Source organism: Thunnus maccoyii, chromosome 3, assembly GCF_910596095.1.
Source record: "Thunnus maccoyii chromosome 3, fThuMac1.1, whole genome shotgun sequence".
Taxonomy (NCBI): domain Eukaryota; kingdom Metazoa; phylum Chordata; class Actinopteri; order Scombriformes; family Scombridae; genus Thunnus; species Thunnus maccoyii.
This window is the reverse complement of record NC_056535.1, coordinates 33,291,259-33,316,346: the sequence shown is the minus strand read 5'-3', so window position 1 is coordinate 33,316,346 and position 25,088 is coordinate 33,291,259. Positions and strand designations below refer to the sequence as shown.

The following is a 25,088-nucleotide window of genomic DNA, read 5'->3' as shown; positions in this document are numbered from 1 at the left end:
CACCATTGTGAGTGAATTGCACTTTACTTTAAATTTGACAATATATCTAAAAAGTGCCAGAAAATGTCTACCTTCTTTTGGTCAAAGTGTTTCTGATGTTTGGAAAATTATCCATGAATGGGTATGTAAGAGGGGGGTCCTCTTAAAATCACTGTTATCTTAAGTTATATTATTAGCATATTAAGTTTAAAGCACCATCAGATTGGAGTAATTTGCCTAACTCACTCTGATCGATTACTTCTTTCCATGACCTCAAGACTTCTTTGCTTGTTTACCTTAAATTTACTCCTTCTTGTTTTTGATTGTATGTACCCTTATCTTAGTTTATAAGTAGACTCTGTACTTTGACATAATATTATTTGATCTATTCATTTATTTTATTTCTTGTTGTTGGGCCGTGGCTACAAGTTTGGCTATCAGCAATAATTAATGATTATCAAAGATAATTGTTAATTATTAAAAATCAATAAAATTATTAATAAGAATTAATAATAACGGGGCACCACCCTGGACTCAGGGAAAAAGATAGCCAATTCAGTCTCAAAGTGTACTAATCTATGAATTTGGGACTTTGATTAATAATTAATTTAATAACTATAAACAAAATCACCATATCAATAGCTAGTTATGGTTGAAGGACTTGGAGTTCTTTACAGAGCAGAGGTTGGCAAAACTCATTCTTGTGCAACATTAAAACAGACAACAGGTATATCCAAAAGCATTTATTTAACAAAAGGGTAAAAGCAACACACAATAAGCTAAGCTAAGTAGCTAAGTGTATCTATATACAAGTGTGAATGTGTGAGTGTGTGTGTGTGTGTGTGTGTGTGTGTGTGTGTGTGTGTAGGGAAGACAATAGCAAGATGGCTGCAGTCACCTGGTGACTGAGCACATGGCATGCCGACACTTTGGCTGATAAAGGGAACTACAGGGATAAAAGGCCAGACCATGTGGTGTCTTGAACCACATGTGCTGCCTGAACCAAAGTTTGCCAAACTAGGTTTTAACCTCTTAACTGTGTGGTTCTCTATTCAAGGCCAATTGGTGTATGCTAAAGGTGCCAGGTTAAAACGAGGTTAGTTGCATGCAAGGCCTAGTTACTGGATGTAACATGTGTTAAGCATGCTAACATTAACCTAGCGGTGTGGCTATGCAGTAACCTGACTATAGGCAACAAGGACATCACAACAACAGTTCAATGTATAACCTTAACCAAATCAATACACGTACAGTACATTGTTTGAGTTAAACATTCTTGCTTAGCCGTACTATGCTTCACTGTGTTGCTAGGCTATGCCCAGTTGTTACCAGTCCATGAAGGAAGAGATGCTTTGTGGTGTCCTGCTTTGTAGCCGGTGAATCCGTGGGTGAGTCAGGCTGAGAAGGCTTTGGCTCTGAAGCTGAAAGATGCAGGCATTGCTGGGGAGACAGCACTCCAGTCGTGCAGAGGGCCCAGGTCACTCCTTGGTGTAGAGTTAGCGGCAAGCTAACTCCATTTCGCGGCTCCTGTACTTGTTAAACTGGCCAGCAGACTTGTGTGTTAGCTGCTGGCACAAGGGAACTTAGTTTCTGAGTCTTAGGCAGGCTCTCGCGTCTTCTGCCGTAAAGAAGACCGTGTGTGTCTGCTATGAGCAGGCCACACAAGAGAGCAGAGAGCTGCTCCAGCAGCTGCTGGAGGTGTGAAAGAGAGCAAGGAGCTGCTCCTGCTGCAGCTCGTGGAGAAAAGAGAGAGATAAGAGGGGAATCTCTAGTTTTGATAACCTGGATCCATGGGTGGAGCTTCACACTTTGGGTGCGAACCCCCAGGGCTCAGGTTTCTTGGAGTCTTGAAACATGTGGTAAACTGTGGTCCACATGTAGTCCCAACATTGTTCATTCTTTGTACAGATGACTCGTGTAACAGATGTAGCAGGTGGGGTTTGGGATGGTGGGAGAGCCCTTATGTGTATGTCCATGTTGATTTTACTGTGTTGATTGTTTTTGTGCTATTGTATTGTTTAATTTATTATCGTTATTATTGTTAATGTAGTTTGTTTTGTTTAAATGTTGTCATTTTTATGTTTTGTGCCTGAGGACCCCTTCAAAAACAAGATGGTGCATCTCAAGGGGTTCATCCTCTAATTAAATTCTGAAATAAATAAATATTCAGGCCGATAAGGTTATTTCTTGGAGTATATACTGAATTTGCTGTAAATATTTACATGACACTGAATAATATCCATTTTTTCTTTCTTTTTTTAAACTTTAGCTTTCAAGAGATGAACGTGTCAGCTGCCAATGTGTCAGTTGTTTTACAGTATCGAGACTCCTTCACTAAAGCTGTGACCAAGAATGTAATTGTTGTGGTTCTCGGGATCTCCATCAACTACATCAATGCCAGCCTCATTCACACCTTTCGCAAACACGAGGTCAGGTATTCCTTTAGTGACGTGTAAACACTAAAAATGAATTTACATCAATGACATGTAACCACTAATAATGATTTTACCAAAGAAATTATCAGATGATTGTGAAATTGTGCTCTTTTATGTCACCCACTGGCTTACAAAGGGAGGTTCCTAAATCAGGAGTTTGGGTTAGCTTTGAGTTTCGACTTTGGGGTTTTGTGTGGGTTTAGTTCGTTCTAAAATCCTAATGTGAACATAAATGAATGAATGAACTTTCACCTTTTTCATAAAGCATGACATCATGACTTCTTGTTGGGGAGCTGGAGAGTAGATTTTTTTGTTTTGTTCTAGCCAATCGGTAGCAAGTGACACACCCATCCTGCAGATGTCATTTTCCATGGGAAAGAAGCTGGGGACTTGATTGTTAAGAGAAGTCAACTTGACACTTTTCATAACAATGGAAAACATTTTAAGAATTTTAGAATTCTGCAAGTCGAGTAACCATACAGCTGCATCAATCTCATCAATGCCTGTGACATTATTGTGGCCAGTGAGGTCAGTAACAGGTAGCAGGAAGATGAGGTCTCCATTCTTAATCCCACCTACAAAGTTCTGATTGGTTGGCTGTTTATCAATCCAGCAAAAACAGCCATCAATAAGCACAACACCAGATCTGTATGAGCCACTGCATAAATCAGAGGTGTGGGCAGTGACTCAGAGGCCTGGTACCAGGCTAGGAGCTTAGCTGAAGGAAAAAAGTTTGCTGCACCATTAATAAGTATTTACATGAAAATCTCATTGAAATGAAAATAAGATATTCAGCAGATAGCTAAGGGGGGTAGCTGACGAATGAAAATGACAACTAGCAGATACTGAGAGGTCTCTCATTTCACTCTTGAGCATATGAAATCCCTTTTTCAAGCTCAAAACTCTATCCTCAGACTCCCAGAATTTGCAAATGTTTTCAAAGCTTTTCTCCCTTTGCCTTTACTTTTCTTTCCCAACATCTAGATCTTCTACATGAATCCCCGGTATATCCTTTTTATTCACCTGGTGGTCAACGACATGATTGTAGTGACCCTGACCGTCATCCTGTTCATCGTCAGCTACACCCTCTACAAAATAAATGTCTCCGTCTGCTGCATCTACGTCCTGTTTCTTATTTTCACCACTGAAAACACTCCTCTGAACCTGGCCTGCATGGCAGTGGAGTGCTATATCGCCATCTGTCTTCCTCTTCGCCACACACAAATCTGTACCGTCAAGAGAACGTTAATGCTGATTGGTTTAATCTGGACGACAAGCATCATCTCTGGTATTCCTGATCTCTTCATCACCTTAGCCACAGAGCCGCTGGACTTCTTTCATTCCCGAGTCTTCTGCCTCAGAAAAAATGCCTTCCCACATCCTCTCCTTGTTAAGAAGAGGGACATCACATATATAACATTTCTAGTTATAGTCTGGATCACCATCTTTTACACTTACTTTAAGATCCTGTTCACTGCAAACACAGATGCAAAGAAAGCCAGGAACACCATCCTCCTCCATGGGTTTCAGCTGCTGCTGTGTATGTCTTCATATGCAACAGCTCTGTTGAAAGATGCTCTGCAGCGATGGTTCCCTAAGAATTATGCAGACTCCCTCTTTGCTATCTACATTATAGTACAGATCCTGCCACGATCCATTAGTCCAATCATATATGGCATACGAGACAATACTTTCAGGAAGTACCTGAAAAGGCATCTATTGTGTAAAGTCAACAAACCATAAGCAACCATTCATAGAGTATAATTGAGTCTCTCAAGGTAAACCTTTAGTCATCTACAAGATTTCCTGAGCACACTCATCAGTCCATACAACTTAGCCTGTGCACTTCTTCCCATCACACTCTTGAGTTTGAGAGTCTAAAGTTCAGCCAGACACACAGCTGTTATACATTTTTGTAAATCCAGCCACCCATCCGCTTATCTGGGACCGGGTTGCAGTGGCATCAGACTGAACAAAGAAACCCAGACATCCTTCCTCCTGAGAGATCCCACAGTATGCCCAGGCCAGAAGAGATATGTAATTCCTCCAGCATGTTCTGGTTCTTCCCTGGGGTCTCTACCAGTCAGACATTCCTGGAACACCTCCAGAGGAAGGAGTCCAGGAGCCATCCCAACCAGGTGCCCAAACCACCTCAGCTGGCTCCTTTTGATGTGAAGGAGCAGTGGCTCTACTCCAAGCTTCTCACCCTATCTCTAAGGCAGACACCCTTCAAAGGAAACTCATTTCGGCCACTTATGTCTGTGATCTCATTCTTTCAGGCACTACCCAAAGCTTGTGACCAAAGGTAAGGGTTGGGATGTAGACCGACTGGTAAATTGGGAGCTTTGCCTTCTGGCTCAGCTCTTTCTTCACCACAGTGGTCTGGTACAAAGCCTGCTACACCAATCCGCCTGTCGACCTCATGCTCCATCTTACCCTCACTTGTGAACAACACCCTGAGATACATGAACTCCTTCACTTGGGGCAGCAATTCACTCCCAATCCAGAGGGAGCAGCATTTGGAGGTCCTGACTCTCATCCCGACCGGTCACAGTGTGTTAAAGCCAACAGAACCACATCATCTGCAAAAAGCAGAGATGCAATCCTGAGATCCCCAAACAGGACACTCAACTTACCCCTGCTGTGCCTCGAGATTGTGTCCATGAAAATCAAAAACAGAATTGGTGACAAGGGACAACCCTGGTGGAGTCCAACACCCACTGAAAATGAGTCTTACTTACTGCCAAGAATGCAGACATAGCTCTCACTTCGGTTATATAAGGATCAAATGGCTAGCAGCAATAGCCCTCATACCCCATACTCCCACAGCACCACCCACAAGGTGCCCCGAGGGACATGGTCGTAAGCCTTCTCCAAGTCCATAAAGCACATGTAGACTGGATGAACAAACTCCCAAGACCCCTCAAGTATCCTTGCAAGGGCGATGAGCTGGTCCACTGTTCCACAGCCAGGACGGAATCAGCATTGTTCCTCCTGATTCTGAGGTTTGACAATTGGCTGGAGCCTCCTCTCCAACACCCTGATGTAAGCTTTCCCTAGTAGTAGTGTGATCCCCCGATAGTTGGAGCACACCCTCCAGTCCCCTTTTTTGAAAACCACCCCAATCTGCCAGTCAACGGGCACTATCCCTGATCTCCATGCGACACTAAAGAGGCATGCCAGCCATGACAGTCCAACAATGCCCAGAGCCTTCAACAACTCAGGGCGAATCTCATCCCCACCTGGTGCCTTGTCATTGAGGAGCTTTTTGACTACCTCAGAGACCTCTGCCAGGGATATGACTGAGGCTTCCCCCAAGTCATCCAATGCTGCCTCCTCAACAGAGGGCCTTTTGGTCATATAAATCCAAACTCATAAATGTATATGTGCATGGCACATGCAGATTGAAGCTGTATGTCAAGTTATTCAGTGTTCATGAAATATTGTTGTACAAGACATAAAATATAGTAACTACAAGTTTGATCAAAACAGAAAAACTAAAATTGGTCTTTGTTTAGTTTATGGAAATTACAGCAAAGAAGCAGTCTATAGTTTCTGTCCAATGACAGTAACTGAAATATCTTAATATAATGTATCCTAATTAACATTGTTTTATTCATAAAGATCTTACTTGTGAAACGAAGTGTGACAACTTGAGTTTTGCTGCTGCACTCATATGAAACACATTCAGAGAAACATTCAAGTTGACTAACCTGTCTTATTTTTTTCCAATTTAAGTTCAGCTGAGGTTACAAAAATAATTTCCTGTGTTTGAATGTCACTTTCAGATCATCAGAATTACTTTTTAAAGTACCTTTGGTATTAATGAATGTATCGTATAAACTTGTTTTGTGTGGGCCAGCAGTGGAATAGCCATAACTGATTACATAACTTATTATGAATTTTTGTTATTTGTTATTTCTGGAACTCAAAATGTCATAAAGCTGCGCTTGTACATTTAGCCTCATAGTGTCAAGTTTAGTTTAGCTAGTTTGCACATTTAAGTTTGTGCAGGCAAATTAGATTTTCCAGTTCTGTCATTTCTCCATCATCTCAGACTCCAGCTGTGGCCATGGTGTCTCAAAAAGTAATGCAGCTGCAGGCTAACGGTAAGCTAAGCTATGTTGTCTTTGAATGTTTTTGTGTTTTTTCCCTCCGGACATGCGCAAGTAGGCAGGGGTGAAGAGAAAAAAAAATACTGGGAGAATCGTCTATCCTGCTTTTGATTTTGAAGGTCAAAATTGAATTGTTTACTTGTTTACTAATTTTGAGTTTGTCTGCACTGCTGACATCTTCCAAACAGCCATTTTCATAGCAGCTATAGTGAGTTTGTTATGCCATTCGTTGGGTGTGAGGTGGATGGTATCACAAGAAAAGTGATGATGATGCATAATTGCAACTGCAAAATATGACGATACACACACACACTCACAAATATACTTGCATGCACACAAGCATACCTACATAAGACCTAACATGCAAACACACACCCCTGAATCCTGAGATGTCTAATAAACACACCACATATAAAGTCATTTTCTGGAGCCATTATGTTGACGTGCTGGTCTAACTGCATTAACTGAGGTAAGTTCCACTTACTGTACTCTTAAATATGAAAAATGTTACGTGAAGTATTAGAAGTGATAATGAAATATTTTCATCAGTTAATCCATGTTCCTCTATCATTGCTTTTCACTGATAATGTATATTATCTGATAGTCATATAGGTCTGTTTGCTGTGCATAAACTGCAAAGACATCACAAGCCTGTTGGTGATGTTTTTTAATTTCTATCACTGTTTAATGTGATAAGTTTTCCCACAGTCATATTTCTAAAACACCAATTTAATTCTGTTGGACAAGACAATAAGAAATTCTTTACAACTGAAATATAAACAATTTTTAAAGTGAGATGAGTGAGATGCAGTTAAAAAAAAACCTTGGCTGATAAAATTACTGTGACAAACGGTTCAACTGACTGAATGATTATCTTCTTTCCAATAATTGACATGTTGTGGTTATGCTGTTTTTTCCATCACGACACTTTCATTGCATGGCTATAAATGTTTTAATTTCAATTCCAGTGAGTAAAATATAGATTTTTATATTTTAGGTTTATGCTCTTTTCTTCTGCCTTAGGTGAGTTCTTCTTTCTCTTGTGTTGTTATCACTGAGTGGCTCTCAGCAGAATTAATCTACACAAATTTTAACTCACAACACAGGTTCTGAAATCTTCAGTAGTGTCAAGTTTCTTCTGATGATTTGGTTGATTGAAATTCATTCACATTTATCATTATTCAAAGCATTAAACTGATAGATGTTAAATACTAAATTATTCTTATTCATTAGTATGCTGTTGCACCAGCTATATGTAAGTTCAAATGTTTCTTAGTTTGAAGAGTTAAGATACACTATCAGATTTACACCTCACCCAAGCGGGTGTAAGTAGTAAGAGGCAGATATAAATTTTAAGAAAGGGTAGCTAAAAGACATTTTCCTTCATTACACTGTATATGAATAATGTAGATTTTTTTTTTTACTGTGAAAATTTTCATGATCTATTTTAAATAGTGTATGTCTTAGACTCTATAGGCCTATGCTGCTCCTCATAATAGTGAGTTAGTTAGTTATGTGAATAATTTTATGTTAATAATAAAATACTATTGTAATGGTGAAACATTTGTCAGACATAAAATCTTCCACAAAAAAGCTTCCTAATGATGAAGTGATTGACACTTTTCACCATTTTCTGACATTTTATAGATCAAACAAGTCATCTATTAATCGAGAAAATAATCGACAGATTAATCATTAGTTGCAGCACTAAATTTTACTGAAAGGTGTAGTCCTTAAGTAATCATATAATGAACAATAAAACATGAAATGGACATAATGCTCTACATTGTAGTTGTGTTTCATCAGACAATATGTTCTTAAATTAAATGAACCAACAGACCACCTCTCTTTATACGCATGGAACAATTCGCTCTGAGCCTCATGTATATTACTTTGTAATCTGTTTTTTATATTTAAAATAAATACTTCACCACTCTAATCCAAGAGCGTCCATGAAACATACCCCAGTTAAAGAGCTTTCTAAGTAGCTCCTGTTCAAAAGTCTTGGTGTAAGTGTAAAATGTATGGTGTTACAGTTCAGATGTTCACAAAATCCCCAAATGCCAGACGCATAATCTGAAACACAACACACGGGTTGTATTGTTGTGTAAAGGTACAGAATATAAAGTCAAGAGACACCTTCATGGAAATATAATGATTCACATACCTGTGTTGTGTAAAGTTTGCATGTACCTTAATGACCCAAATACAAGATCATGTAATAATGTCCCCTTCTCTCTGACTTAATAAAGTCATTAAAGAAACAGTATTTACAGGATGTAAATGTTTTCTCTTTAACATGATATCCAATGGATTTATCATGTTTTGAGTTATGATTTGTTAAATTCTCAATTAGTCAATTAATTATTTATTCAATGAAATGTTAAAAAGTAGTGAAAAAATGTCAAATGTTAAAGATATTCAATTCATTGTCATATATGTGACTATGAAAAACAGCCACGTTTGAGAAGCTGGTACCACCAAATTTTTGGCATTTTTGCTTGAAAAAATGACTGAAACAATAATCGATTATCAAAATAGTTACAGATTAATTGTTTGATGATCGACTAATCAATTAATCGACAGTCGTTGTAGCTCTAGAAAAATGGAATTAAATTTTGAAAAGCTCCATCTTGAAGAGGGTTGATGATATTAGATAATACACTTATCAGCTGGGGGTGCACAAAAAAATCGATTCACATAAGAATCGCGATTCTATCTCTGTCGATTCACATTTTTCAGTTTTGCCATGACGCTGTTTTCCATTTTTTCCTGACATGAATAAGCTCGCTAAATCCCATAGATGGCGCAATGACGCCGCCCCGGACCCAAATCCGGTGGCAAGAAGGAAGTGAAGTGTGTGTCATGGAGAGGCTGCAAGCAATGGAGTACCTGACAGAAAAACAAATACAACCTGGTCCATCGGCTATGAAGGAAATCATTTGGACATATTTTGGATTTTCTTATCTCGAAGGGAAGAAGGAGCTTAATGCCATTATCAGGCGCTGCAACGCACTTCCGCAGGTTTGTGCCATTGTGGGCTTATTTATTTGTAACCGCTGTGAAACAGTCAGAAAATAACGTTTTATTGATCTGATTCACCAGCTTCCTCACTAACGTTACCAGCACTCCCTCTCCTCATACACTCTCTAGCTCGCTTGACAACTGCTTCTCTCTCTCATCTTTTTGAAATGAGTCAGGAAGCCCTCAGCAAAGCCTAACTTTACTTTTAACGTTATCAAATGAAGAGAAATGTCCTCTCCTCTTCCTAGTAATGTTTTTGTCATATGGCAGGGTTGTACAGCGTTGCATTTCTCTAAAAGTTGATTCTGGTTCAACTTTCTTGCTGCGGCCCCTGCAGGCATCCAAAATTGTTTAGCCTATAATAATCACTCGCTAATAGTGATCAATTTTCTTGTATGCACTTTGCAGCTAAATGTAGCAGGCAGCTATTGTTTGTGTGATTTTGTGAATTGAAGGAGGAATTTAAGTTATTTGAGGTTTTACACTTAGCAGTTTATCTTTGCAATCATTTTTATTTTTATATTAAGTATTCATTTGACCCTTTGTCTCAGGGCTGCTTTGGTTTCCTTTTGACTAAGTGGACTGAAGGAACATAAATCTTACTCAGGTTGACATTGAGTAGCAAATGTTTACATTTGATTCAGTGTGATCTTTTTTATTTGAGACATATAAAAGTGTCTTCTGCAGTCAAATGGAAAGAGTAACCTTAAAACATCAATCTAGAATCAAATCTGAATGACTGAATGTATTGAATTGAGAGCTGATCTTGAATCCAAATCGTTTTGAATCGCGAATCGATTGTGAATCGAATCATGAGATTTCCTGAATCGTGCACCCCTATAATCAGCTGTTAAATACTGATTCTCTTTTAGATAGTAAATGGAATTAGAAATAGCAGTAAGTTATACTACTGTATTTTTTAAAAATAATTTTAAAAGGTGATTTTACTTAAATCATTTAAAAGTTGTCATATTAAGTTTATTTGTCTACTGTGTTTTGTTCAAACTGTTTCTCGTCTTAAAAAGCAAATTTGTAAGATTATTCTATAATCTTGTATTTGGGCCAATAAGGTAAATTAGTTGTATTCTGTACTTATTTTAGATACTGTATTTACTGATATCTGAATGACATCATTTTTTCTTTTTTGTGAGAGTTAACTTCAGCTATCAAGAGATGAACGTGTCAGCTGCCAATGTGACAGTGGTTTTACAGTATCGAGACTCCTTCACTAAAGCTGTGACCAAAAATGTGATTGTTGTGGTTCTCGGGATCTCCATCAACTACGTCAATGCCAGCCTCATTCACACCTTCCGCAAACACCAGGTCTGATAATACTTAAATGACACAGTACCACTAATAATCAATTTACAGAAGATGTCTGGTAACTTTTCAAGTCAAGTCAGGTCAATTCTATTTCAGCGCCAATCAGGTCTAGATTGAACTATTTAATTTATAGAGACCCAACATTCGCCAAGTTCTTGCTCATTTGCATACTCTGGTTCCAACCTCCAGATATTCTACATGAATCCCCGGTATATCCTTTTTATTCACCTGGTGATCAACGACATGATCCAATTGATGCTGACCGTCATCCTGTTTGTCATCAGCTACACCCTCTACAAAATAAATGTCTCCGTCTGTTGCGTCTTCATCCTGCTTGCTCTTTTCACCACTGAAAACACTCCTCTGAACCTGGCCTGCATGGCAGTGGAGTGCTACATCGCAATCTGCCTCCCCCTTCACCACATACAAATCTGTACCGTCAAGAGAACATTAATGCTGATTGGTTTAATCTGGACAACAAGCATGTTGTCTGTTCTTCCTGATCTCTTCATCACCTTAGCAACAGAGCCGCTGGACTTCTTTCATTCCCGAGTCTTCTGCCTCAGACAAACTGCCTTCCCACATCCTCTCATTGTTAAGAAGAGGGACATCACATATTCAGTGTTTTTAGTTATAGTCTGGATCACCATCTTTTACACTTACTTCAAGATCCTGTTCACTGCAAAGACAGCTAGCAAAGATGCAAAGAAAGCCAGGAACACTATCCTCCTCCATGGGTTTCAGCTGCTGCTGTGTATGACAACATATGTAGCCCCCCAGTTATTAACTGTTGTGCAGCAATGGTTCCCTAAGAATTATGCAGACTCCCTCTTCGCTTACTATATTATTGTGCAGGTCCTGCCGAGATCCATTAGTCCAATCATCTATGGCATACGAGACAATATGTTCAGGAAGTACCTGAAAAGGTATCTGTTGTGTAAACTCAGCATACCATAAGCAACCATTCATAAACTATAAATTAGTCATTCCAAAAAGGAAAAATAAAGTCATCTACAGGCTTTCCCAAACACACTCTTCAGTCCGCACAAGTTACTGCGCTCATTTGGCTACAACAAGTACAGCCAGACACACAGCTGTTATGAACATAAACATATATGTGCCATACATGTACGTGTACATTTAGAGGCTGCAAGTCAAGTTATTCAGTCTCTACAAGATAGTGCATGAAGATCTCACTTATGAAATGAAGGTTTGCTGCCGCACTGATGAGTAATAGAATCAGCTCAACACATTGCATTATACATTAACATTATAGTCACCTTGCCTGGTATATTTCTATAACTTTATTTCAACTGATGTTACAAACATTCTTGTGCTGTGTTGGAACTAAACTTTCATTTGATTAAAATTACCTTTAAAGTATCTTTGGTATTCATGAGTGAGTTGAATAAACTGATTCTTTTGTGTCTGCTTGTGGCACAGCCATAACTGATAATTAATGTATGAAATTGGTATTTTCTTGTTTAATATTTACAGAACTTGAAATGCCATAAAGTGGTGCTTGTATATTGAGGTTTATATTTTTAAGTTTAGTTTTTCTGTTTGTTTGTTTGTTTTGTTGTTGTTGTTGTTGTTGTTTTGTTTTTGTTGTTTTGTTGTTTGTAAATTAAGCTTTTCAAGTATTTTCAATTAAAATTAGCTGCTGGCCTCTTAACCTCCCCTACAGTGCTGTGCATTATGGCATTTTTCTGGTGTATAAAATATGATTCATTGTTCAACAATATTCACTATACAAGATGTAAAACATATGAACTTCAAATCTGGTCAAAATATGGAAGAAGTGTAGTTTTTTAACTACTGTCAAGTGTGAGGCTTTGCTGCTTTTATCTGTTCGTAATATATGTAAAATATCTTAATTTTTTTTTTTACTCTGATTGATATGCTGCTTCACTCATATGTGAAACTCTTAAGAATTATAAGAGATAACTGGCTGTCTCAGTGTCACACCTGGTAGCCAAATGGTTACTGCGCATGACACATAACTGCATCCCTGGTTTGATTCCAGTTACAGGCTTTTGTTGCATGTCATACCTATATATCTCTCCCCTTGTTTCCTGTCTGCCTCTATACTGCCTACTATCTAATAAAAAAGGCAAAAAATACCCCCAAAAAATAATATAACAAAAAAAAAGTGTGGCATTGTTCCATTTCAGGATTTTCAAAATCCCACCTTTAAGGCCTTTACACATACACAGTGATGCAAATAAACAACACAAAATTGCGAAATAATCACCTGCGAACAGTTCCCATCAAAACTATTCACACTGGCAGCGATATGAATTTGCGACATAAACACAGAAAAACGAATTTGCGAAGGAATTTGCGACAGCTCATTCTGCTGTCAGTCAGCCTGGTGAGGGCAGTTTGTCCAGTGGCTGCTTCTGTGGACGGAGACGCTTAACGCAGGTCAGAGCCGTTGTGGATTGAGTGGATATAACGCTCTCCTCTTCTTTTGTCGAGTGAGGAGAAGGACAAGATCATCATCACTGGAGGATGTTGACATCATCGACCTAAAAAATCGACCTGGGTCCGAAAAAAATCACATCGCTTTTTCGCCTCATAATATTCGTGTTCTGTGTAAAAGTACTCATGACACAAACAACAGTTCAAAAAAATATATTGATGTGCGAATTAATCGCACGAAAAAATCACGTCCAGTGTGTAAAGGCCTTTAGGCCAGGAGATGAGGGAAAAGAGAAAGGTGTAAGTAACAATATGGTGACAAACTGTTTCAGGGTGTTTCAAAATATTAAATCATTTTCCAAAGAAAGTAGGAATATTTAAATTTTTTTCCTTCAAATTAAAAAAAATTCTTTGAGTATATTAAGCTGTAGAACCATCCAATGTTGTACTACATGTACTAAACATACTAAACTAAATACACACCCATAAGGAATAAAATTAGGGTCATATGTACTGTAGCTGTGTATCACCATATCTGAATGTGTGAAAACATAAATAAACAAAAAGATGCACAGCACATCCAGTCAGCAACGATCCTTGTCAATAGCAGGTACCTACCTTTTCCAGTAGAAGTTAACATTGTTGTGTTCTCTGCTTTGTGGTTTCTGTTTTGCCGTTGTTATTTAGGACTTGTTGTCATGTTTTCTCGTTTATTAATTTGATTTGCAATTTGTTATTTTTCTTTGTGTTTTGTGAGTTGTTGTCATTCCCTATTTGCCGTTGTGTTTTCTGATTTGTTGTTGTGATTTCCTATTTGCCGTTGTGATTTGCACTTCATAGCCACCATACATATGACCCTAATTTTATTCCATACACCTACTACGTCACACACACACACAGTGTGACTCAGGTTAAAAGTGTGATCACCTATTCAAAGAACCTGCAAAATCCTATGGCAGATTCATCTCAAGCTCAGAATCCATCATCTGAGGTCAGTATGGAATTTTTTGCTTCACCTGATTACTAATGTCATAGAAAAGATGTGAGAATGTTTAATTTTAAATGATATTCACCATATTTTGTTGTTGTATAATGTGTGCCTTTTGCTTTTGAAACAAGTTAATTGGACGCTGACATGAATTTGACATCTGGGAACAGAAATGTGACACCGGCTGTGAATTACCGGGACAACTTTGTTATAGCTGTTGGCAAGAATGTAATTGTGGTTGTCCTCGGCATCACCATCAACTACATCAATGCCACCATGGTCCACACATTCAACAAACATCATGTGTGTAAACTATTTTTTTTATACAAAAGATATAGTTAGTTTAGGAAGTAAAGAGGGGAGTAATAATGTACAATGTCAATGAAATTTGAAACACCTTTCCCTTCCTTTTCTTTCCTTCTCTCCTTTCAGAGACCTGAAAGGAGATCAAACAGTTGGTTTTAGGGCTGCAAATAACAGTTAATTTCATTACTGATTAATTAATTATTGCTGGTTATTTTCTTGATAAATCATTTTGTCAATTAAATACAAGAAAATTGTGAAAAAATGCCTGTTACAATTTCTTACAGGCCAAGGTGACATCCTCAAATGTCTGAATGTCCAAAGATATTCATTTTACTATCATGTATGACAAATAAGAACTTTTAACCTTTAACTTTATAAATCCTCACATTTGAGAAGCTGAAACCAGCAAATGTTTGGCATTTTTCCTTGAATAAAAACGATTATTCTATTATCATAATAGTTAAGATTTATTTTCTGTCAATAAACTAATCAATTAGTCAACTAATCATTGCAGCTCTAGTTGGTATTGTGTATTTTACTGTGTTGAAATTCAAGTTAATATAACAATTTTGAAATTATTTGTGCATCAAGACAACATTTTATAGTTACTGTATCCTGGTTTATGTTTTCTCATTTCTGCTGTGAACTGCTGTACATGTGTAAATTGCATGTTTACGAGGTCATACATGATAGTAAACTGAATGTCTTTGGGTTTTGGGCTGTTGGTTGGACTGTTGATTTTGGGAAATTATAATTTATTATAATTCTATAGACAAAATGACTAATCAGTTAATCGATAATGAAATGAAAATAATGTTGTAATGAAAATTATTGTTATTTGAGGCCCTAATTATATTTAAACCACCACTACCTTGTATTATTCTATAATAGTATACAACATCACTCGAGTACAGTAATCCTTTTTTCATCATTTGGTGTCCTCTTTTAGTGCCTGTCTGGATATACATAGTCTGACTGACAAAAACACCAATATGACAAACTACTGGTAAAGGCTCATATCCAGTGTGTTTAATTGCTTACTCAATACATGTCTGTAAACATGTATTTTTTTCCAAATCACTGCAATTACAGTACTGCAATTATTATTACTACTCTAATAGAACTGTTCTGTAAGAAACACAAAATTTTGCTAAACCAACTACACTTAATGGCACTACTATCATAGTCTCCTGTTAAGTGGTACAAAATAAATACGATGATACAACATATGCTACAGTAAATGAAGACTACTAGACATGACTGTTAGAAACATTGGAGTAGGTGTAGTAACATACTTTTGAACTATTTATGTGTGTAATATTATACAATCTAATCCCCCTACTGTGCTGTTCAATTCAGATCTTGAAGTTGAACCCTCGCTACATCCTGTTCATCCACCTGGTGTTTAACGACATGATCCAGCTGACAACCAGCATCACCCTCTTTGTCTTCACCTACACCTTCCATACCATCTATGTCTCACTGTGTTGCCTCCTCATCTTGCCAGCTGTCTTTACCACACAAAACACCCCTCTGAATCTAGCGTTTATGGCTGCAGAGTGCTACATTGCTGTCTGCATTCCCCTCCGCTACAACTACATATGTACAGTCAAAAGAACGTATATTGTAATTGGCATAGTCTGGACAATGAGTTCACTTTCTGTTCTGCCAGATGTCTTCATCCTCTTGGCCACTGAACCTCTGGAGTTCTTACATGCCAGAGTGTTCTGCAAGAGGGATGGTGTGTTTCGGAGCATCTACAGCTTAAGGAAGAGAGATGCATCCCACATATTTTTTCTGGTAGTGGTTTGGATAACTCTGTTTTACACTTACTTCAGAATTTTGTTTGTGGCCAAAGCTGCTGATACAGATGCTAAAAAGGCAAGAAACACTATCCTCCTTCATGGCTTTCAGGTGCTGTTGTGCATGATAACCTATGTGCAACCTATGTTACGTGACTTTCTAATATACTTGTTCCCAGGAGGGGTAGCATCCATAAACTTTGTTATATTCATCATAAACCAAATCCTTCCTCGCTTTGTCAGTCCTATTGTCTACGGGTTACGAGACAACACTTTCAGAAAGTACTTCAAAAGGTATCTGCTGTGTACAATAAATGAAAACAGCCATGCCACGACAACACTGAAGGCACTCTCTAGATGTCGTTGATATATGACTGTTCGGCTTTTGTTTTATCCAGAAGAATCTGAAGAATCTAAACCTATTTTGAAATGAGGTCACATTACGCAAACAGTGAGACAGTTCACTGATTATCAGCTCTAGATTTGGATACAGAGCACTGAGATAAAAAAAAATGGTATTAAGTGTGATTAACCTGGCACCAGCCTCATGAGATGATCATAGATCGCTACATGTCAGATTATTGTCTAACTGTCGCAGGTTGTTATGGTTCAGTTAGTGACAACCTGTCATGTTTAATGCAATAGAATAAAATATGATTGTTATTCTAAACCATGACTGACTGCAACCCATCATAGATATTTTCAAGCATTCTGTAGTTCCTTAAATTTGTTTCAGATGGTTCATTGCCCTTCTAATTTTAAACAATTAGGGTTAATTTATGGGATAAATACAGATTTAGTGGTGTAGTGGAGACACAGGCCTATATGTCTTGAACTCCTTTGTTTTTGAATATTATCTTTAAAATTATTTATGACATAAACAACATTAAAGCCATTTACTTCTCTTTTGGATTCTCTTTATCATAGATGTAATAAACGCCTTGGCCTGTGCAAGAGTCCTGATCTTAGATCTTAACACACTGTAATTTACACAGAATAAAATTCAGGACAATCTGGAGCAACAGTCAAAGCCAGCACCTCAATGCTCTTTAAAAAAGACTCTTTTGTCTGGGATAATGAAAACTGGACATTAACAGAAGAATCATAAGAGTCTTGTTTTCATCTTTTTCACCAATTCCTGGCCTCTGTTTTCTTCAGTTGTAGGAACATGATATAATGCTGACATAATTTCTAAAATGTAATTCTCTTTAAGATAAAGCTGATTAAGTAATGTTGGATTAAAAAGTTATGATTGTTGCACTCTCTATGGTATTGATTCATTAAAATTAATGTTTATTTTTCATTTATTTTGTAAGTTTTTTCTATCTCATTTCAGCACCACATGGTTTCCATTGTATGGCCTTCTTATTAGTGTTGCCAAGCACAAAAAAGAGTGCAGAACAAAACACAGCAAACAAATTAACACTTTAATATTAACTGTGTCTTCTGTATTGATTTGTTCTCCACACAGGAATATTGATTCTTAAATGAAAAAAAAATTCAAACTCTTCTCTTCTTTCCACTTTTCATGGTAAATCTATGCATCTAATGGTCACAAACTCATTTTCTCTAACAAATCTAGCATTTTAAGATAAGACTTACCCTTTTTTTTTTTTTTCATTCAAAAGGAACGGGAGAGCCACTCACTGTCTCATACACTTTAACTGAAATTTTAAGTGCTTTCATCACTTACACTTTCACTGACAATTCAACTGCTTTCACCCATCACATGTCAACTGATTTTTATTAAACTGACATTTCAGCTACTGAAATCTTACACTTTAACTGAATTTTTAACTACTGTCAGTGTTTACACATCAACTGATATTTAATTGCTGTGATTTTGTGTCATCACTGACAGCTGTGGACACACAACTGTGATCTATAAAAATGCAGCACATTGCATTGTGAGATTGTTAGACAGTCATGTACATGACTATGTCCCAAATCACACTATTTAATGTATAATGCACTATATTTACCTTCAAAAATCCCTTACTGTAACTGCAAAAGTAGTGCCCATGGCATGTGCACCACTTTCTGCTAACAATCCCACAATGCAACGTGTTGCGTTGTAAGGATGCTGATTATTGTTGTGCAACTCTACAGCGGACAGTGATGAAAAGAATTTGACTTTTTTTATCTTGAAATGATGAAGGCTCTTGCCATCGTGGAATTGTTCAGGGCACTATATAGTGGACAAATCTACACACCCAGAATCTGGACACTCAGAAAATTGACTTGGGTCCCGAGTTTGAATCCGGCCTCCACTACCATTGATTGCTATTTGACAAAGGCATAAAATGTCCTAGAAAATAATTTCAAATCCAATGCTCATAAGTGTGCTGTGACCATATGTAATTCATGCCGAATCGGGGGTGGGCAAAGTAGCACAAAGAACCACACTTGCGAAACTAATCAGTTTTCTTGGAGCAGCCACAACGCCATCCAAACCAACCAGCAACTACAACTTGAGGCTGAAGCCAGTGTGGAAGTACCTTAATTGCCACCGACAGCAGCTAGATGCTCCAACTGATTCACATTCAAAAAGTCTCAACTTCTCTCTAGCAATACTAAGTCAATCATTTTTACAACGAATCATTGTGGTCTCAACTGCTAAATTCAGGCCCTCTAAAAAGTGTGTTGGAGGCCATTTTGGAAATTATTGCTCCATTAATAAGATTTGAAGATTTATAGTAGCTTTGGTGTCTGCTGTGTGGGTGTTGATTGACAGCTATGATTGACAGTTGGCTCACCCGCTGGTCTTCCCGGCTCCGGGGCTCACTGAGTCAGACTATTGTTGCAATATTTCACTAAGTTTAATGTTACTTCATTATGATGCCTGCACTGTTAGCGCAATTTAACTAAAGTAGCTAATGTTAGCCCAAGTGTGCAGCACTCAGTGTTCCCAGTAAGCTAGCATTAGTTTGGGTCTGAGGTAGCATGAAAGGCAACACCCCGTACTCCTTATTTGGAAGGTCCTGGCTCCAAGTTACACAGGTTACACTTACATACCTCTTCCTCCTACACATGTCCACTCGAAAGAGTGTCTTTGACAACACATTGGATATTGGGTATGCTGATGACATAGGACTGTCTAAGACCATTCCCTTCACCAAGATCCATAGTGACATTTAAATGGCAATGGAAGCCCAGCTGATTAATAAACGGACTGCATCAAACAACACGCTGCTCAAAGGAGAAAAATCAGTGGAACTGAGAATCTGCTTCTTTAGAAACCCACCACAACCTGCTCCTCTGTTTCAGACAGGAAGTTCCGGTTGTGATCACCACCAAGTACCTAGGCTTTCCCCTGAACTCTGACCTCAGCGGGAACACTCATCTGGAACAGGAACTGAGGAAAGCTTCAAAAATGGCTCCACTTTCTGACTGTTCTAGCCAGACTTGGCCTACCCTGCAAGGACATTGTTACCATCTACACTGCTGTGGCCAGGCCATGTCTAGAGTATGGCAGTGTCCTTCTGGTGGGGTGCAATAAAATCCAGGCTGCACTGCTAGAGAGGGTACAAAAAAGGGCCCTCAGGATTATCTCCAGAAGCTGCACCCCACTACCACAACTACCATCTCTTCAGAGCTGGAAGGAACAGGCAGCCATTCAGGTGGTCAAAGAGATGACACATGCACAATATCAACACCATGACTTGCTCCCCCAGACAAGAGCAGAAAATACAAACAAACTTAAATGGAACAGCAAAAATTTTACATACATCCAGTACAGAACAAACATGCTGAAAGCAGCAACCCTGCCTACAGCAGTCAGACTGTACAATATATAACTGAAAGAAACAAAAGATAGATAGCTGAAGTCTTTGGGGTTTGTTGTTTGTTTGTTTGTTTGTTTGTTTGTGTTGTATATTATTGTTTAAAGGCATTTTAAAAATGTATGCATGGTTGTATGTAAGTGTATGGTTCTATTTGTAAATGCGTATGTATGTAAATGCATGGGTGCATGTGTGCATATAGATATATGTATAGTTTTATATTTTTATGATGTACAGTCATGTATAGATATATTTCCTTTTCTTCGTTGATGTAAATTCTGATTCTATTCAGTTGCTAACTGTGAGCATGAATACTAATAAACTCAAACTCAAATCTTAGGATTTGAATAAAGATATCAGGTTGATTTAATGTCAATACAGTGGGTACACATGAATAAGTGAGCAAATTTCCAGTTTGTCTCAGTGCTAAAACTAATTGTTTAAGGGTTTCTTTTAAGATATGCATAGTTATGACAACCTTGCAGGTGTATTTTGTTATTCTACAACTATTTTACATATATTTATATATAAAATCTATTGAAATGTACAAATACTGAAGTTTTCTGCATCATATTTGTTTCGACTAACTGACTGTCAACAAACTGTTTTAATTACCAAAGGACAAATGATGTCTCCTAATTCTTACACAGCTGAATATCCAAATTACATCATTACTGACATTTTGTAGGACTACTGCATCATCCTACTTAATATAAAGCCATCAAACTTACTAAGTAGAGACTGAAGTGTACTATCTGAGGTGAGAATGTATTTGATGCTATCACACTGTATTAGTGTAATATTCTATTATTACGTGGTTTACAGTATTGTGATGCTTTTGAACTATATGTGTTTTTTGTGACAATAATCAATTTTGTAACTCTTTAATTGAGCATATCATATCTCTTATGCAATTCACCAACTAGATGGTGTTTTAAGCAGCGGAAAGTTGTTCATTTGGAGATAAAAGTATAAACTTGCTGTAATTCTAAATTATCACTCAACATTGTGTGGTAGAGTTTGTTTTATATCTATTCACTCAAGCATTTGTTGGTCTTATTTTGAACTTCATAAGAAGAAAACTGTATTTAAAGAAGCAAATCAGATTTTTTCTGTTTACTTTTACATAAATGATATATCGCTCATTAGTTAAGTGTTAAAAAACCATGTTATTAACTTTGCAAAACATTTAATACCCATGCAAGTGTTATAGTTATGTATAAAAGGTCAGGATACATTGATTTGTTGTAAATTTACTTTATTCTCTGTGCATAATTGTGAAATAAGGTATTCTGCAACTGTAGGAAAAATACAGATACATGAAAAATACAGACAAAATACAGACATTTGCAGTGCTATCTGTGAGAGAAAACTGAATAGTAGGTTATCATTTGATGTATTTCTTGTACATGTTACAAATAGCGTTCTTAAGTTCAGTTTAGTGTTAGTTTGTGTTCCACGCCTGTTCCAAATGCCTTCATGTTGTGTCTATTCTAGGCTTAGTTCTTAGCTGTGTAAAATGAGACAGTTGAGTGTTTAACAGTTAGTTTATTCTGTTGTACTTTTGTCTGAGCCAGTGGTAAGATAAATCATAGTTATGCATATATCTGTGTCTTTGTCTCCAGAAATATGATGCATTATACTTCTGATTGTATTATTTGATTACATTATTTCAGAAGCTGACAATGCTCTCTTTTTGTGTTTATTGAGTGATCAAGCAATGTTCCACTACATAACCTATATCTTTAAATATTCCTCTGTAACAGAGACTTGCAGGATCCTCAAATCAACCCCATGAATTCCTCGTCTTATGGCTATAATGTGTCAAGTGGTCTGAGTTATCGAGACCCTTCAAGCTCAGCTGTGGTCAAAAATGTGATTGTTCTAGCTCTTGGCCTTACCATCAACTATATCAATGGTACCCTGATTCACACCTTCAGAAAACACCAGGTCAGAATATTTTATTCTGTTATTACAATCATAATTATCAGTTATTATTGTTGGTGGAAGGAAATGGATGGAATGGAAGACATTATTAGAACCTTTAACTGACTGATTCTTTTCCTCTCTCCTTCAGATCTTTTATGTGAATCCTCGTTACATCTTATTCATCCACCTGGTGCTGAACGATATAATCCAGCTTACCACAACAATCAGCCTGTTTGTCTTCAGTTATATCTTCTACAAAATTAATGCTTCCTTCTGTTGCCTCATTATTACATTTGCTGTTTTCACCACCCTCAACACCCCATTAAATTTAGCTGTCATGGCAGTGGAGTGTTACATTGCTATTTGTTTACCACTGCGACATGCTGAGCTCTGTACAATCAAAAAGACAAATATTCTGATTGGTTGGATCTGGGCCATGAGCGCAGTCTCAACACTGCCGGATGTGTTTATTATTCTTGCAACAGAACCTTTACAGTTATTCTATTCCACAATTTTCTGTGAGAGGGATAACTTGTTCCATCACCCCATAAGTTTGAAAAAGAGGGATATCTCCTACATAATTTACCTAATTGGTGTTTGGCTCACTCTCTTCTACACTTACTTTAAGATTTTCTTTGCTGCTAAAGCAGCTAAAGAAGCTAAATCATCTGATGGAGATGCAAAGAAGGCCAGGAATACAATCCTGCTGCATGGCTTTCAGCTACTCTTGTGTATGCTAACCTATGTAGCCCCTGTGTTGAAAAAGGTTCTATTGTACTGGTTCCCTAAACATTATGTACATGCACTCTTTGTTTGCTATATCATCATTCAGATCCTCCCCAGGTTTATCAGTCCGATTGTGTACGGGCTACGAGACAAGACTTTTAGACAGCACTTTAAAAAGTACCTGCTGTGTTCAGTGTGAGCAAGCATCACACCACGGACTGCAGAGAAGGACCAGATAACATAAACTAGATCTTAAACAAAGCATTTAAGGTCGTGAATGCCACTGAGGAAAAATAGTGTAATGACTTTTCAGTGAGAAAGTACACTGGAACACATTAAGCATATAACATTGTAAATTCCTGGAGTTTGACAAATTTAGATTGTGCTCTCCTACTGAGCACTATAATCATAGCAGTATGAAAATTCACTGCATGATATATTATATATATTATTCACTGCATGGTCAAATGCTTCCAAATTACTAAAACATTGTTATTTTAACAATTTAAACATGCACCACAGACTGCAGCCTGTAGCCTGTGGTGCACAAGCTATCAACTCTATGTTTATGTGATCTATTCACGTAGTTAGTCTAGCCTCTAGTTATTCTACAATGGTATGGCATATGTTATGTAAAATGATATTTAAGGATTTAACAATAAAGTGAAAGAATAAAAAGTGATAACAATAGTAAACTTCAGAGAGAAAAGACTGAAGCATGCTGATTGATGTGCAGCCTTTAATATTGAGAACAGACTAAAGTTTCAACACTTTATCAGTGTTCCAGTCTTTTCTCTCTGAAGTTTGCTGTCCCTTGTCTTAGTTTTGGCTGAATCTCTTACATTCAATCCCACACAGAAAAATAACATGTATTAATAAGTGCTCTGACATTTTGTTCACCAATTTGCATTATTGAGTACATTTGTAAAAAAAAAAAAAAAAAAAAAAAAGAACAGCAAGAAATGTTTGTTAATTTCATTGACATTTAGTCCATAACTACATTGATACATTTGACCAACCTCTTGTTTTATTTTTACTTTCTTGAATGCCAGGTAGAAAATTTAATAGATATAATTGCGTCTTTGTCTAAAAGTTTTACTTACAAAACAGCGTATATTTCTTTTGCTCTGTTATATCAGTGGTGGAAAGTACTTAAGTACATTTACACAAGTACTGTACTTAAGTACAGTTTTGAGGTACTTATACTACTATACATGAGTATTTCCATTTGATACTACTTTATACTTCCACTCCACTACATTTCAGAGGGAAATATTATACTTTCTACTCCACTACATTTAATTGACAGCTTTAGTTACTTTTCAGATGAAGATTTGACACAATGGATAATATAACAAGCTTTTTCGTCTGTCATTAAAGTTTTCGGAGCAGGTTCGATTTTCTGCATTTTTTTGCATCCGTCAAAAGCCTTTAGAGAGTTGTTTGACCACTCAGAGCCACCGTACACGCAAACAACACAGCCTTGAAACACTGATACTATCAGCTCTAGCAGAGAAGTTATACACAGACTGATCACAGGACAGCTATTGACCATGATCTTGTCTACGTTGCAGCGTTTTGAGGCTGTGCCCTGAATATCTGCGGATCCAGTCAAAAGGCTGATCGTCTGTGATCACCTGTGCAGCAAACAACACTGAAAAATCAAAGTTTAAAAAAAAGATAACCTAATCCAAAAAGCTGTCATGTCCCAAACCGGCTGCAGTGAATGTGTCATTCGCAAGTGATTCAAATCTCTTGGGTTAACGAACTGAACTGAATCACTTCTGTTCATTTCTCAGTTCAGTTGAGCTACCCAGTCAGTTGTGAGCAAATGTGATTCTTTCGCAGGGATACACTCCCTCATTGAGTGAGTGATTCAAGTCATTCATTTGCAGAAGGAATGGGGTGCATTCAAGACAGCAAATACATAGCTGATTCTGGTTGCTAACACTTAACAACAATGATATATGAACAGTCCGCACTGAATCACTGACAGAAGAAACCTGGACTCGACCAATCTTCTTTAAGTCCTGTTGCTGCATGACCTTTATCCCTACCCCCACTCAAGGAATGATTGCCAATTATAATACAGCATTGTAAAACAATGTCCTCTGAGCTCACTTGATCTGCTGAATAAAACCAGTGATTGCTGTGAAAGTGCAGCTGACAACTAGGGAAAGACCCCGATGGGGCTGTCATTGGCTAGTTAACCATGATGGCAGGCTCCATCTGCTAGTCAATAGGAGTCACTCCTT

The 25,088-nt window shown here is 37.5% G+C and overlaps 4 protein-coding genes and 1 long non-coding RNA gene across 7 annotated transcripts in view; 4 read left to right on the top strand and 1 right to left on the bottom strand.

Annotated features, from left to right (window-relative positions):
- LOC121892192 overlaps positions 1-25,088 on the bottom strand; it is a 92,979-nt gene that overhangs the window by 36,483 nt on the left and 31,408 nt on the right. The window lies entirely within an intron of this gene.
- Positions 1,801-9,739, top strand: LOC121892145 (odorant receptor 131-2-like). The gene has a single exon (XM_042405004.1). The coding sequence runs from the start codon at positions 3,408-3,410 to the stop codon at positions 4,155-4,157; it is 750 nt and encodes a 249-aa protein (XP_042260938.1). The 5' UTR covers positions 1,801-3,407; the 3' UTR covers positions 4,158-9,739.
- On the top strand, positions 9,825-12,918 carry LOC121892138 (odorant receptor 131-2-like). The gene has a single exon (XM_042404992.1). The coding sequence runs from the start codon at positions 11,075-11,077 to the stop codon at positions 11,831-11,833; it is 759 nt and encodes a 252-aa protein (XP_042260926.1). The 5' UTR covers positions 9,825-11,074; the 3' UTR covers positions 11,834-12,918.
- Positions 12,978-17,999, top strand: LOC121892113 (odorant receptor 131-2-like). Its single transcript, XM_042404942.1, has 2 exons — positions 12,978-14,591; positions 15,954-17,999. The coding sequence occupies exons 1-2, from the start codon at positions 14,436-14,438 to the stop codon at positions 16,761-16,763; spliced, it is 966 nt and encodes a 321-aa protein (XP_042260876.1). The 5' UTR covers positions 12,978-14,435; the 3' UTR covers positions 16,764-17,999.
- On the top strand, positions 21,192-24,036 carry LOC121892125 (odorant receptor 131-2-like). Its single transcript, XM_042404969.1, has 2 exons — positions 21,192-22,128; positions 22,256-24,036. The coding sequence occupies exons 1-2, from the start codon at positions 21,973-21,975 to the stop codon at positions 23,030-23,032; spliced, it is 933 nt and encodes a 310-aa protein (XP_042260903.1). The 5' UTR covers positions 21,192-21,972; the 3' UTR covers positions 23,033-24,036.